We start from the raw sequence: 13,583 nt of genomic DNA, 5'->3' as shown, positions 1-13,583 counted from the left end.
GTGTATTCACATATATACACAATGTTCTGGGGGGCACGTACACATGAATATACTGCTCTACATTCCTTTTGCCTGCCTGGAACTTCCAATAAGGATAGCGTTTTGCTACCCACTCTGAACAAGTCTCTTTAAGGGCAAAGAACCTCACTTCCTCAGAAAACTGCGCCTTCTTTCTCTCTCTCTCTCTCTTTCTCTCTCTCTCTCTCTCTCTCTCTCTCTCTCTAAAGTCGTGCGCCACCACCACCCGGCTGCCTTCTCATTAAAACCCAAATTCTAGCAAAGCAGAGCTTTTGCCCGCCGGGATCCACACGTCCTACTCCTGGCGCTCGGCGGCGGCCGGGGTGTTTTCAAACTTCTTCGGCGCGGTCCTCAAGCCCCCGCAGTAGACTTCCACCGCGGGATGCCCGGCAGCTTCCAGTGGCCACCCTTTCATCAACCGCCCGTGCGGTCTGCGCAGGCGCGCCCCGGACCACGCCCCCGCGCGACGTCACGCGGCGGTTACCGCGCTTCCACGTTTGGCGCTCGCGATTTAAAACTAACTCGGGAGCCGCGGCGAGCTAAGATGAGGACTCCGCGCCCAGGTGAGCTCGGGAGGGTCGGGGCGCGGCGGGCAGGGGCAGGGCCGAGGGCGCTCGCGCGGGCAAGTCCGGAAGGGACGAGCGTGCTCGGGGTTCGGCCGGGGCCCCGGGGCCGGGGGTCAGGGGCCGAGGCGGGGGAGGGAGAGGAGGGACGTGGGGGGAAGCGGGGCGCTGGGCCAATCAGGGCGCAGCTGCAAGTGGCGGCCGGGCTCCTGCGCTGCCCGCGCTCCCGTTCTAACGGGGGTGAGGTGGTGTTTCCTCCGGGCTGGACGTTATTCGGGGAGCTGTGAAAGCGAAGTGGTGGCCGCTCTGTGTTGAGCGTACGCGCCTTTATTTTGGAACTGATTCAAAAGTCGTAAGCGCTCCCTTTGGGACAGACCTTGGATCAGCTGCGGAGATACACAACAGAAGAAGCCTGGGCACTGGAGGTGGAGACTGGAGGATCAGAAGTTCAAGGTTACCCTCAGCTATAGCGAGTTCGAGGCTAGCCTGGGATAAGTGAGACTCACTCTGAAGGAGAGTGGGCGGGGAGGCAGGGGGAGGGAAGAACAAAACAGATACATACCCCTTTCCTCTTGGAGCTTGTGTTCAATTTGGGACAGTCCAGGAAATATTTGACAGATAAGGCCTAGTGCCGTGACTCCTCTCCGTTCTGGACTGGAGATTTTTAAAGCAGGCATTGGAAAGAACGTTACAGGCAGAACAGCGTGTACAGAAGTGAAGATTCAGAAGTGAAGAGCCTGGACTGGGCTAGGGACTAACTAGAACATCGTAACTAAGTGAGAATGGACAGTAGGCAGGACCTGGCAGACCTTGATAAGAGGTTTGGGATATAGTTACATTTGGACATGTTGCCTGTGACTTCCTGGACAGGTGCTCAGGTGAAGGGGTCTTTATCTACTGGATGAGTTTGACAGAGGTCCATAGGCTGAGAGGCAGCCTATAGACAGACCTTTTGGACAGTACACATCCGGGACCAGCACAGAGAGACCGGATGAGAGGAGGACATTAGTTATTCTAAGTGCTGCTGAGTCTCAGGAGAAAGGAAGCCTGGAAGTGCCCACACTGGTTGACCATATGCAAGTTGTCCTTAATCACAGCAACACTGTTTTCATGGAGCAGTAGGAATTCAAACCAGAGCAGAGCAGTTTGAATCTGTATTCCCAGCCTCCTTTTATTTTTAATATGTTCCTATAAAGGTTATTGTGTATATTGTAGTAGTGATTACATTGTATCACCTGTTCTAGAACAGCAACGTCTGCCCAGCTGCTCTCTCCCTTCCTGGCTCCTTTTCTCCCTTCTTCCTCCCTCTCTCTACCTCTCTGCACATGCCAACCAACCAGCCGAGGGTGAGTGCTATGCAAGTCCTTACCACCTGGCTATACCCAAAGCCAGGTATATGTTCTTCCATCTAGGGTGATGGTGAAGCGGAAACAGAACATTTGCTTTCCTAAAATTTTGTTAGCTGGTAAGTGATGAAGCCAGGTTTGAAGCAGTGCTTTCTGTTTCTTAAATCAGGGGTAGGGAGGAGTGTGAGTTAGGGTTCTTTTATGTCCTTCCAGAAATTTGTGTCTTGCTCCAAACAGTAGGTCATAGTCACTGCCATAGCCACACCATGAATGTGTCATGAGCAGTGACGGTACTGTTCTGTCGCCCATGTGGTTAATATCACCCCTCTGTGTCCAGCTCATTTTCTCTTACTCCTAGACGTCAGGCTCTTATTCTCCAACCTATAGTCTACCACTTTTCACCGCCTGTTACTATCTGGTGTTCTTGTTCCTTCTTTATGTTATGTTCCCGGTCAGTCACTCTAATCACACGCTTCCCTGTGTCCTCTTACTCTGGTTAGTTTAAACCTGTTCTGCACACTTGACAGTGGCCAGAGAAAAATCCTCAGGGATGCCAAATGGTTGGTGTTGGGGCCTTCAAACTGTCCATCAGTTACACCACATTTCCTGTTTCATTCATTCTATTTCCAGAGGGCCATTTCTCCCTTCCCTTAGCTCTCCAGCACCTTCTCCTTGCTGATCGTCTAGATCACTTGCATCATTAATGCAATGAAAACAACAGAGAACAGTGACTTAGTTGGTAGAATCCTTCTCTGTTTTTCCTTCCAGCTTGTGCCTCCCCAGCCCATTTGCTGGTTGCTGTCTCCTGTAGTTTTTGAAGTATTTTGGGACCCGTTTCAGACATCAGCTCTTCTCCATTGACTTATTTAGAGAGCTCATCCAGTGTGTTAAATGAAGACTCCGTTGGTGATTTCCAAACTTATCTAGCCTGAAATTGCCCCTGAATTCTACGATTAGATATCCAGCTGCATAGGATGGCTAGGGAATGTGAGCAGTCTAAAACTGTGGCCTTGCCTCCTGCCCTACACCATGCTTCTCCTGTAGTTTCCACAGATCCTGGCACCTGAGTCAGCTGTTGATGATAACCTTGGAGCTAGCCTTGAGTCTTCTCAGTCCACATTTCAACAATCAGGAAATATGCTCACTTTCTCTGAAGACCTCTCCAGTGTCTGGACACTTCTTACCTCCCGCGTTGCACCTGTCTCCTCATCTCTTGCCTTGCTATTGACAGTCCTCTTCTGATTGGTTTTCCTGCTAGGTTCTCGTCTCCTCTTCAGTGTGTTCTCACTGTGACAATCAGAGGGGTCCTCTGCCTCCTGAAGCTCAGCTTAGCTCATTTGCTTCCTCCTTTCTCGCCGCATTTAAGAGGCAAAGTCAGGGCTGGGGATGTGGCTCAGTTGGTAGAATGCTTGCCTAGCATCGAGGTTTTGATCAACCCCAGCCCTGGGTTTGAGCCCCAGTGCCACATAAACCAGGCATGGTAGCATATGCCTGTAATGTCAGAATGCACGAGATGGAGGCAGGAAGATTAGAAGTTCAAGGTCGCCCTCTCAGCTGTTGGGAGTTTGAGGCCAGCCTGGGCTACATGAGACCCTGTCTAAATATTTTTTAAGGGGGAAGGGTGTATAAAGTCGTTACAGTGGCCATGAGTCAGGCTCGGATGCTCCTGCTAGTTGGTCTTGCATTGCTCTGGCTAGTGTTCTTTCCTCCATGGCCCTGGAGAGCCTGAGGCTTTGTTTGTTCTTGAGAGGCCTTGCTGCCTGGCCTACTGCATTCTGTCACACTGGGCACACATGTGTGCCAGCATGTTCCCACCTTTGGCTTGTGTCCCCTGCTTCCATGTGGTTTTCCCAGACTCTGCGTGCCTTTGATTCTGCTGTAACCTTTTTGGTAAAGCCTCCTCTGACTATAGTATTTATAGCGACCTTGCCAGTGGTGCATGCCTTTAATCCCTGCACTTGGGAGACAGAGGCAGGTGGATCTCTGAGTTTGAGACCAGCCTGGTCTATAGAGGGAATTCCAGGACAGCCAGGCTACACAGAGAACCTCTCTTGAAAAATCAAAAATTCCTCCCAAAAGCAACTTTACTGATAGTTCCTGTCTTCCTTATTCCTTCCCTGCTTCATCCCCCTCCCCCAAACATGTATGCCCATCACACACACCATCTGTTTTCTGACTTTTCAGAAATACTCGGTACCCACTCCCCAAGTCCAGCAATTGCTAACGGTTTCCTGCCTTTACTTTTAAAGCAAGTTACCCTCTTCAGATCACTCCACATTTAAGTTGTTTCTCACGCATGTCCTCAGAGCTGTGATTCTCTTCTTCATCATGTCACTGTGGTGCCTAAGATAGTAAAAAATCAATTTCTTAGACTAAGGTCTAGACTTTATTCTAGATCTCCAGAATTTCCCCCAAATGTTGCTCTTAGCTATCTTTTTGAGCAGGGATTGGCTGAGAGTGTCTGTGTGCTGCTTTTGGTTTATATGATCAGTTGTTTCTTTTCATCCAAAAGAGCTCCCCTGGCTTTTTTGATAATTGGCTTGTTACCTTTACTTGTTTTGAGACAGGGTGTCACTGTGTAGCCCCTGCCTGCCTGGAACTTGTTACACAGACTGGCCTGCTTCAAGCTTGCAGTGTCCTACTGCACCCAGGGTTATGGGCACGTGTCATTCAGCCCAGCCCTTCTTTTCTGTGCTCCCTGGCACCACTACAGTTGGTGTCTCAACACTCCTTAGCTGGACCAGTACTCCACGGACGGCTGAGCTTCGTGTCCTCTAGATAACCAGTACTCAGGCACAAGCCCAGGAGGCTGTGGTATAATGGGATGCCCTACTAGACTTTAAATCAGAAGCCTTGGATTTCAGTCTGAGGTGTACCAGTCCTTGTTGGGGTGTTTTAGGCATGCCTTATTCAGGGAACTACCGCTTCTACCACAGTGTTCTTGTCTTTAATGATATTATGTTTTCATTCATTTCGTTTTTTGCGACATGTCTCATTATGTAGCCCAAACTGGGCTTGAACTCTTTGGCAACTCTCCTGCCTCAGCCTCCTAGATGCTGGAATTACAGGTGTGACTGTAATTGTTTTGTAAACTGTCCTATTCCAGATTTAGCTAAATGTTTATTTATATCCTCTAACTTTTTCCTCTGCTCTTATATTTCTTACAAGGTAACATTTAGGTTAAATATTTCTGACAAAACCATTTCCTAGGCAATTCTAAGAGTTTCCTGTGGTTGGGGCTGGAGAGATGGCTCAGCAGTTAAGAGCACTGGCTGCTCTTCCAGAGGACCCAGGTTCAATTCCCAGCACTGACATTGGCAGCTCACAGCTGTCTGTAACTTCAGTTCCAGGGAATCAGACATACAGGCAAAATGCACATAAAATTAAAGTAAATTATTAGAATTTCCTGTGGTATCACATCAGAAGCTGCATTTGTCTGCTTGGCTAATGTAGTCACCATTCAAGACTTTTGTAGTTTGCATGTGATCGCATGTGATATGTGGCCAATTCTTAGGAATGCCGTGTGTGTGTGTGTGTGTGTGTGTGTGTGTTACGTATTTCAAATGTTTTCCCCCATCTTCCTGCTGAGACACGGAGGAGCTGGGATTAGAGCCCAGCCTGTTTGACTACAGACCAACCTCATCATTGCTCAGCACCAGTATCTCCCTGGCCTGATATTGTGGATGACAGATGTCCTTCTGCTGGTTTGTGAGCTTATCAAAGGCAGCAACTTTGTCTCATTCATCTCTCTGTCCTTGGCAGTGCTGGGAATGCAGCCTGTCTGTCCTCAGACATGCTAGGCAATGCTCTCCCACTCAACTCCATCTCCAGTCTTGCCTCCTCATCCTTTCCTGTGCTGTGCTTGAATATACAGTAGCTGGGTATTTGTCCTGTTACCTTTCTCTTTGCTCCCCACTCCTACCCCACCAAGAACCCCAAACTGTAGAGTGTCTAGCATTGTGATTCTAGGACTTAGCAGAGAATGTGCAATGGGCCCAATGACAGGCCCAAGAAATAATTCTGTTGAAGGTTTCTTGAGCAAGTATTTTGTTCTGTGACTGCCAGAAACAATGACTAACTCTTCTCCGAAGACCCGTGGACACCAGCACGGTGTTTTGTCACCTTCGGAACGGGTGCTGTCGGTGCCCCGCACTGGGAAGGCCCCTCTCAGTACCCCTAACACTCCAGTCCTTGAAGACTTTCCTCAGAATGATGATGAAAAGGAGCGGTTGCAGCGGAGACGCTCCAGGGTCTTTGACCTGCAGTTCAGCACAGACTCCACTCACCTGCTGGCCTCCCCTAACAGGTGAGCGCATTTCTGCCTTGGCTCTGTTTGGGGTGGCGTGGCTGCAGGGTCCTGGTGCTCCGTAGTGCTTCACTGACTCTGGGCACAGGAGTTTTCTCGTTTTGTTTTGTTTAGTATGTTTATTCTGTGTGTGTGTGTGTGTGTGTGTGTGTGTGTGTGTGTGTGTGTGTGTACATGTGTGTACACGCGTGTGTGTGTGGAAGGCAGGACAACTTGCAGGGGTTAGTTTTGTCCTACTTTGTGTCCCAGGGATCAGTCTCAGGTCATCATCAGGTTTGACGACCGAGCACCTTTACCCACTGAGCCATCTTGCTGGCCTCCTGGGTTTGTGTTTTGAAGTAAATGCAGTGTAGATCCTTGCTAGAATTTTTGTTTTTCATTTAGGAATATTGATGCTTCAACTACAATATCCAAGTTTACAAACACACAGATTACAGAACATTACTCTACCTGTATCAAGCTTTCTACTGAAAATGTGAGTATTTGTTGGTTTCTATTTATTTAGACAGGATCTTGCTTTGTAGCTCAGGCTGGCCTCAAACCTGTGATCCTTCTTCTGCCTCACCTCATTTCAGGTGTGTACCAACATGCCCAACTATGATTTTGTATCTGATCAGAGGGAGACAGGATTTTCTTGATTTAGGTTAAAAAAATGTGATGGTTTGTTTATTCTCTGGTGTGGCTACCTAATACTGGTTTTTCTCAGTGTGGTTTTACTGTTTTTGGTGGAAGCCTTTTTTTTGTGGGGGGCAGTTCTAGACATGGTTTCTCCGTTTAGCTTTGGAGCCTGTCCTGAAACTTGCTCTGTAGACCAGGCTGGCTTCGAACTCACAGAGATCCACCTGCCTCTGCCTCCCGAGTGATGGGCTTAAAGGTGTGCTCCACCACCGCCCGGCCTCTGGGTGGAAGCTTTGATGTTGCTGCTTGTGAATGGCCTACTAGTTGCAGTACATCTAATACAGCCACATGGCTTACAGACAACTGGTGTGAGTTTAGAAACTAATAATAAGTTCTGGAGCCACCCTGCATTAGAACCTTCTCTTTCCCACTTATAAACTGGGAGACTGTGATAAATCACTGACCTCCCTGCTCCAGGTTCCTCCTCTAAAGGGAGAGTAGGGGAGTACCTGCCTCACAGGCGTCTGCAGAGTTCTCAGAGCAAGGCCTATGCACAGTGAGCTCTCATGAATTCTCCATTTTCAGCCTTTGAGGAGGAGGCGAGTGCACTGGATTTGGCTCTATTGCAGGTGTTTGTGGGAATGGAGATCAGTGGGGGTATTTCTAATAAACTTCAGTGTCGTTTACAGGAGCTTATATGAGCTGAGCCTGTGAGTAATAAACTTTTCTGTTTTTTTTTTTTCCCCTAGAAAATCACCACTAAGAACGCTTTTGGTTTACATTTGATTGATTTCATGTCGGAGATTCTTAAGCAGAAGGACACAGAACCAACCAACTTTAAAGTAAGAAGCAGCATGGGTACTTTCCTTACAGCTGACTACTCAATTATTTTGAATGCTAGTGTAACACACTTGAATTCTGCAAACACACACGAGCCTTCCTGATGAGACAGTACTACAGCTCCTTTTTAAAAAATAATTTATTTATTTTTATTTTATGTGCATTGGTGTTTTGCCTGAATGTGTGTCTGTGTGAGGGTGTCAGATCTTGGAGTTACAGACAGTTGTGAGCTGCCATGTGAGTGCTGAGAATTAAACCCTAGGGTCCTCTGGAAGAGCAGTCAGTGCTCTTAACCGCTGAGCCATCTCTCCAGCCCCAGCTCCTTTACACCCTTTTCTCAAAGGGCGAAATGCAGAGGAAAAAACATGTTTTTATTTCCCATCAATCAGTCTTTGAGCAACTTTCAGGTTTTTTTTTTTTTTTAATAAATATTTTATGAATCTAGCTGGATTTTACCTGTCCAAGTGCTGTCCTGTGCATCTTCATGAATCTAGCTGTGCTTTTGGACTAGGTGGCTGCTGGCACCTTGGATGCCAGCACCAAGATCTATGCCGTTCGTGTGGATGCTGTCCATGCTGATGTTTACAGAGTCCTTGGGGGCTGGGCAAGGACGCACCGTCTCAGGAGGAAGAGGAGAGCCACGGTGCAGGTGCGCAGGCTGGGAGCTGGATTTAAGGGGCTGCTTCTAGTGTGTACTGGGCAAGGATGGAAACACAGGAAGTCGGTCAGGCCTTTTTTTGAAGGCATGGATATTTCCAGAATGGTTTTCCATGAGGAAATACAGGAAATGTGGCTTACTTGAGTCTGTAGAGAACTCATGATGGATGGTGAACTATTTTATACAACTGTTTGTCTCTTGGGATGGGTGGCTTACTGGGAACTGAACCGAGCCTCGTCCAACCTAGGCAGCTGTCATACCTGCCTTTTGTGCTGGGGTTTCTCAGGATGGTTTCGCTGTCTCTTAAAGGCCTTTGATTATCCTTATAAGAGCTTGCTTTCAACAGTACTAGTTCTTTTTCTTCAAAAAGAACTGTCTAAAAGCTTTTAGAAATTATTTAGCAAGACTTAGTAAACACTAACTAGGGAGCTTCTGCTTGGTGTATTCAGAAAATTGATTTTTTGTTGTTGTTGTTGTTGTCTGAGATAGGGTTTCTCTGTGTAGCTCTCTCTGCCCTGGAACTCACTCTGTAGACCAGGCTGGCCTCGAACTCAGCCTGCCTTTGTCTACCAAGTGCTGGGATTAAAGACATGCACCACCACCACCCAACCAGAAATTGATTTTCATTAGAAGTGAACTGTGTTATCTAGTAATCCAGTTACTCTGTAAGCAGCAGGTTAGGTGAGCTTGCTAACTTGAGGGGATTTCCTGTGTAAATTGTGACTGCTCTAGAAGGTTTTCAAGAGCTGCTCTTACCCTTTAGACGGAAGTGCTGTTGAACCAGGAACAACTAAAAAGGCTGCAAAGCCAAAGAAGAAGCCGTCCTGCAAAACCATCGAGCAGAACCTAAGCAGCATCAATGTCTCCGAAGCAGATCGGAAGTGTGAGGTGAGGAAGCGGCACTTTGGGCTCTGACGGATTCGACAGAGCACGCGGCAGGGTTGGCGTTGATGGCTGGACTGAGCTTTGAAGAAAGGCTAGGTCATTAACTGCAGACTCATGACTGTAGGTCTGGGCTCCAGATGGGAGAACATGGCTGGTTAGCATTTGAGAAAGGGACTAGGAGTGACAATACCAGTGTTCTGTGAGGTCAGTCACACGAGGGGCACTAGGGTGGGAGGGTAAGTGAACTGGGAGAATGATTATGGAGCTGTGAGGCTGCCTGGATGACAAGAGAGATGAGAGGATGTGGAGGTGTGAAACATGTCCTTTGGGGATCCAGGATGTTGAGATAGGGTCATGAAGACAGCAGATCACAACCTCCAAGGAAGGCCAGGGACCCACATCTGTGTTATCAGATCCAAGCCCTGTTTCTCCTTGGAAGCCATATCCCAAAGCATCAGTAAGACCGCAGTATTCTCTTCCTAGTAGGATCCCACTGACTCCTCCTTTTGAGCCTCACATGCCTTTGGTGTCCCATGACTGTGCTGCCCCTCCCTGACCCAGCTTAGGCCTCCCTCCTTGCAGCCTTTGTCAGCCGTTGCTTAACCACCAGCCCTGCCGACTCTGCCTGTTCCTCACTTCGTCATCCTGGTTGGGTTCTTCCAGTCTTAGAACTCTTTCTGTTCAGAGCAACAGTAGTGAGCCAGATGTGGTTCCATATACCTGTAATCCTGACACTCAGGAGCCTGGGGCAGAAGGCTTTGAATAAGATGCCAACTTGGGGATAGAGTAAGACCCCACCTTAAACAAGTCCCCCTAACAGAGGAAGGATAGAACCTTGTGATTAGCTCCATCCCAATAGCTTGTTAAGGCAACAGGATTTGTTGTGATAGCATGTTACTGTGTTGGGCTTGTTAGAAGTAGCTGTTTAGAAACTGCCTGGGGAAGGGAACTAGCCGAAGGGCGTCTGTCCATGTATGTTGTAGATAAAGAGATTGGAAATACACTTCTCACCGCTCATCCATGTGACCGTGTACTGCCTTTCTTCAGCCCAGATTTTACCTGATGACTCAGAAAGTCCTCCCCAGCTGACCATGCACGGCGCTCAGTCTTGCAGACAGACCTGTGCATGAGCTTGTTTCCTGCTGCCGCTGCCGCTGCCCGCGGTCATTCCTTGGCTCCCTGTTCTTGCACGCAGGTGGATCCTATGTTTCAGAAGACTGCGGCCTCCTTTGATGAGTGCAGTACAGCTGGTGTGTTTCTCTCCACCCTTCGCTGCCAGGACTATAGAAGCGAGCTGCTTTTCCCTTCCGACATGCAGACGCTCTCCTCAGGAGACCCTCTCGAATTGCCAGATTTAGGTTGGGTAGACATGACAGATTTAGAAGGTAAGTAGAATCACCCTTTATCAGTGCATCTCGGTCACTAGAGAAGCTTCTCATAGTCATGGGGGTAGCCTGTCCTGTGCTCGTTGCTTCTTTGGTTACTCAGGTGGTTCTTCGGGAAAGCCAAAGTGGGTGATCTTTGGCAGTGCCTACCAGTCACTCACTCCCCACTCTGCAGTATGGAGTCCACCTCATGTACTCACTGTTCACAGCCAACTCTGGTATTCACAGGCTTACCTGGGGGGGTCAGTGTTTGAGCTGGGGTGCAGGAAAGAGGCGTCTGTCCAGACAGAGATACCTTGTTCTTATTTGTTCCCAGTTCCCAGGGTCCTGAAAAGGGGGTATTGTGAATTGTTCTCAAGCCCTGTGGCAGTCTAAGAAGTGACCTAGCCTGTTAGTAGTTTCCTCAGACTTGACAAGATCTCAGCATCTCCCCCTGACCCTCCAGTTCTCCCTCTTCCCTGCTGACCACGAGCTCTCCCAAGAATGTTGGAGGGAACAGTGAGCGCTGTGTGCTGCAGTGTCATAGCTGTGTATGCTTGTGAGCACGTCTGTGTGCTGAAGGGAATGGAGCTTCTCCCTCTGGGCTGCAGCTGTTAGGGCACCCATTCTTGTCACTTTTTTAAAGGGGTCCTGCTGTTTACCAGGCCGGCCTTGTACCTCCTTCTTCCTTCTTCCTCCTCCCACAGGCTGGAATTACAGGCACACACCACTACCCCCAGTTTCATCCTTTCTGTTCTTGTAGACGTTTGCTCAGCAGAACTGTTTGTGCTAACCATTTGTTTTCTGTGTTTATGCCCTCAGCTGGGCTGTGATCCTCTGATGTATGTCATCTGTAGCAACTTTAATAAGTACCATTATGTGATTACTAAGGAACTCCGTATGCTTTTAAGAAAAGGCTGTACACCCAGCTCTAGAGCTCACTTCAGAATCAAATGTCCATGCCTCCGGCCTTCCTTTGCAGTTAGCTCTGGGAATGGCATTTAGCTTGCCTCCACTGTGGGTGCACCTGTGTCTGTTTGCGCCTCCGAATGGTCCAGCAGCAGGACGTTGGCAGCTAGCCAACACTGGCAGTCCGGCCTCTGCAGGACAGTGAGGTGACCGCCTCTCCCTCCGTGTCATTCTAAAGTGGCAAACTCGGCCCACCTGTAATCTTGTCCTTGACCTTGCCTTCCCTGTAGCGCCCCTGCAGCAGTGTGTGGAGGACCGCCAGCTCTGCCCTTCCCTGGCCGAGTTCCAGTTTACTAAATGGGACAGCGAGACACATAACGAGGTGTGGTCAACTTGGGGATTTATAAGGGCTTGGGGCATTTTCCAGTGGCTGGTGGTTTCAGTCAGCTAGCCTGAGATTAGTTCTGCCCAGTGGGAACCAAAACTGGGCATCAGCTTTATTTATTCAAGAGTACAGAAAATATTTCCTTTGGCCTAGCTGGGAGGGTGGGGCTGTGAACCCCAGCAGGACCATCACACTGTGGTGGATTCTGAGGTCGGTTCCATGTCTCATTTGCTCCGTCAGATTTGCTTTTGAGCATGCTTATCATAGTAGCCTCTTGTCTCCAGCTGCTGTCAGGCTAGAGCATTTCCTTCTTTTGGGGTGAAGTCCCCTGGCACACTGTTTCCTGAGAAACTGTCATGTTTAAAGCCTGCCTTTGTATATTTTTAGCAGGGCTCCCTTTAGCCTACTTACCACAACTTCCAACATAAATGGTCTCCATGGAAAACTGTTCTCCAAACATGCAGTTAATGAATGCAAATTCCTGCTTTGTGTTTTTCAAAATGTGTAAACTTCCTCGTGAGAGGGCTGGTTCTAGCAGGTGGGGGAGGGTGGGATGCAGGAAAAGGAGAAGCTGATAACAAAAAAGCTTTCCAGGGATGAGCTGGGGTGACCCTAAGACTGGGGACAGCTGAAGAGCTCTGTCTTCTCTGTAGTCTGTGTCGGCGCTGGTGGACAAGTTTAAGAAGAACGACCAGGTATTTGACATCAACGCTGAGGTTGAAGACAGTGACGAGGGGGGCGTCCCTGATGGGCCCGTGGTAGAAGACTTCGATGACAACGATGAGCCAGACCCTTCTGCAGCTGGGGACCATGAGGAGTTGGGGAGCTGGAAGGAGGTCTGCCAGGCCCAAAGCAGCCGGTAAGGCCCCTGGTCCGAGAAGGTTTCCAGAACAGGCCCCCAGCTCCGGTTAGCTGGGCTGGTGTGCCATAGCACACCCAGGGGCCGAGTCACGTGGCTGAGGGTCACACCTGGCTTTGCGTGTTGGTGCCACTTGATTATAGAGCTGACCGTTGCTCAGGCAGAGCTCAACCCACTTCTTGCCTAAACTAGTGAGGTATTCTGCTGGCTGACCGAGCCTCTGGACTGGCTGGCAGGAAACCGTTAACTCAGTGGCATTAGAACAACTAGTCTGAGGGAGTGGCCTGTGGTGTTAGGGGTGGTAGAACAGAGATGGCCCCCTAAGAGGGTGAGGATTGGGTAGAGCAGCCTTAGGGTACAGGTGTAATACAGATTTGGTTAGTTGTATAGACTTGGGCAAGGGGTACCTGTCACCCAGAATGTGTTGAAGGATTTATTGGTGACTAGAGTTCTGGAAGCCCACAGGCCTCTGCATAGCATCAGGCCAGGCTGTTGGGGAGGGAGGCTCTTCACACCTTTGCCTGTAAGGGCCTAACCGTCAAAGCTGACAGCAGAGTGCAGATGCGGTCCAGGGAGAGGCTCTGCAGCCGTCTTGTTTCATCTGTACTTCTTGTGGAACCACACATATGTAGTCCTTGTCCTTGACAGTGTAGGGTCCAACAGACTTGAAATGTGAGGGTTTTGTAGTTTAATTTTAAAAATTAATTTTGAAATACAGAGTCTCTTGGGCTTTTGGTTTGATTGGTTGTGTTTTTGGTTTGTCCATTTTTGTTGTTTTTAAAATTCTAAAGAGAAGGCCCAGTCTGTTTCTTCCTTCCTTCCTTCCTTCCTT

The 13,583-nt window shown here is 48.8% G+C and overlaps 1 protein-coding gene across 1 annotated transcript in view; it reads left to right on the top strand.

The window, feature by feature from the left end:
* Positions 1-476: 476 nt before the first annotated feature.
* Positions 477-13,583, top strand: part of Ncaph (non-SMC condensin I complex subunit H) — a 29,952-nt gene continuing 16,845 nt past the window's right edge. The window contains 10 exon segments of the mRNA XM_028892734.2: positions 477-581; positions 5,993-6,233; positions 6,618-6,708; positions 7,601-7,693; positions 8,203-8,290; positions 8,293-8,340; positions 9,113-9,237; positions 10,430-10,619; positions 11,798-11,889; positions 12,546-12,751. Coding sequence (XP_028748567.1) covers positions 563-581; positions 5,993-6,233; positions 6,618-6,708; positions 7,601-7,693; positions 8,203-8,290; positions 8,293-8,340; positions 9,113-9,237; positions 10,430-10,619; positions 11,798-11,889; positions 12,546-12,751 — 1,193 coding nt within the window. The 5' untranslated portion in view covers positions 477-562.

The sequence above is a fragment of the Peromyscus leucopus genome, chromosome 4 (genome assembly GCF_004664715.2).
Source record: "Peromyscus leucopus breed LL Stock chromosome 4, UCI_PerLeu_2.1, whole genome shotgun sequence".
Lineage (NCBI taxonomy): Eukaryota > Metazoa > Chordata > Mammalia > Rodentia > Cricetidae > Peromyscus > Peromyscus leucopus.
Note: the sequence above shows the minus strand (reverse complement) of the source record. Positions and strands in the feature narration are given on the sequence as shown.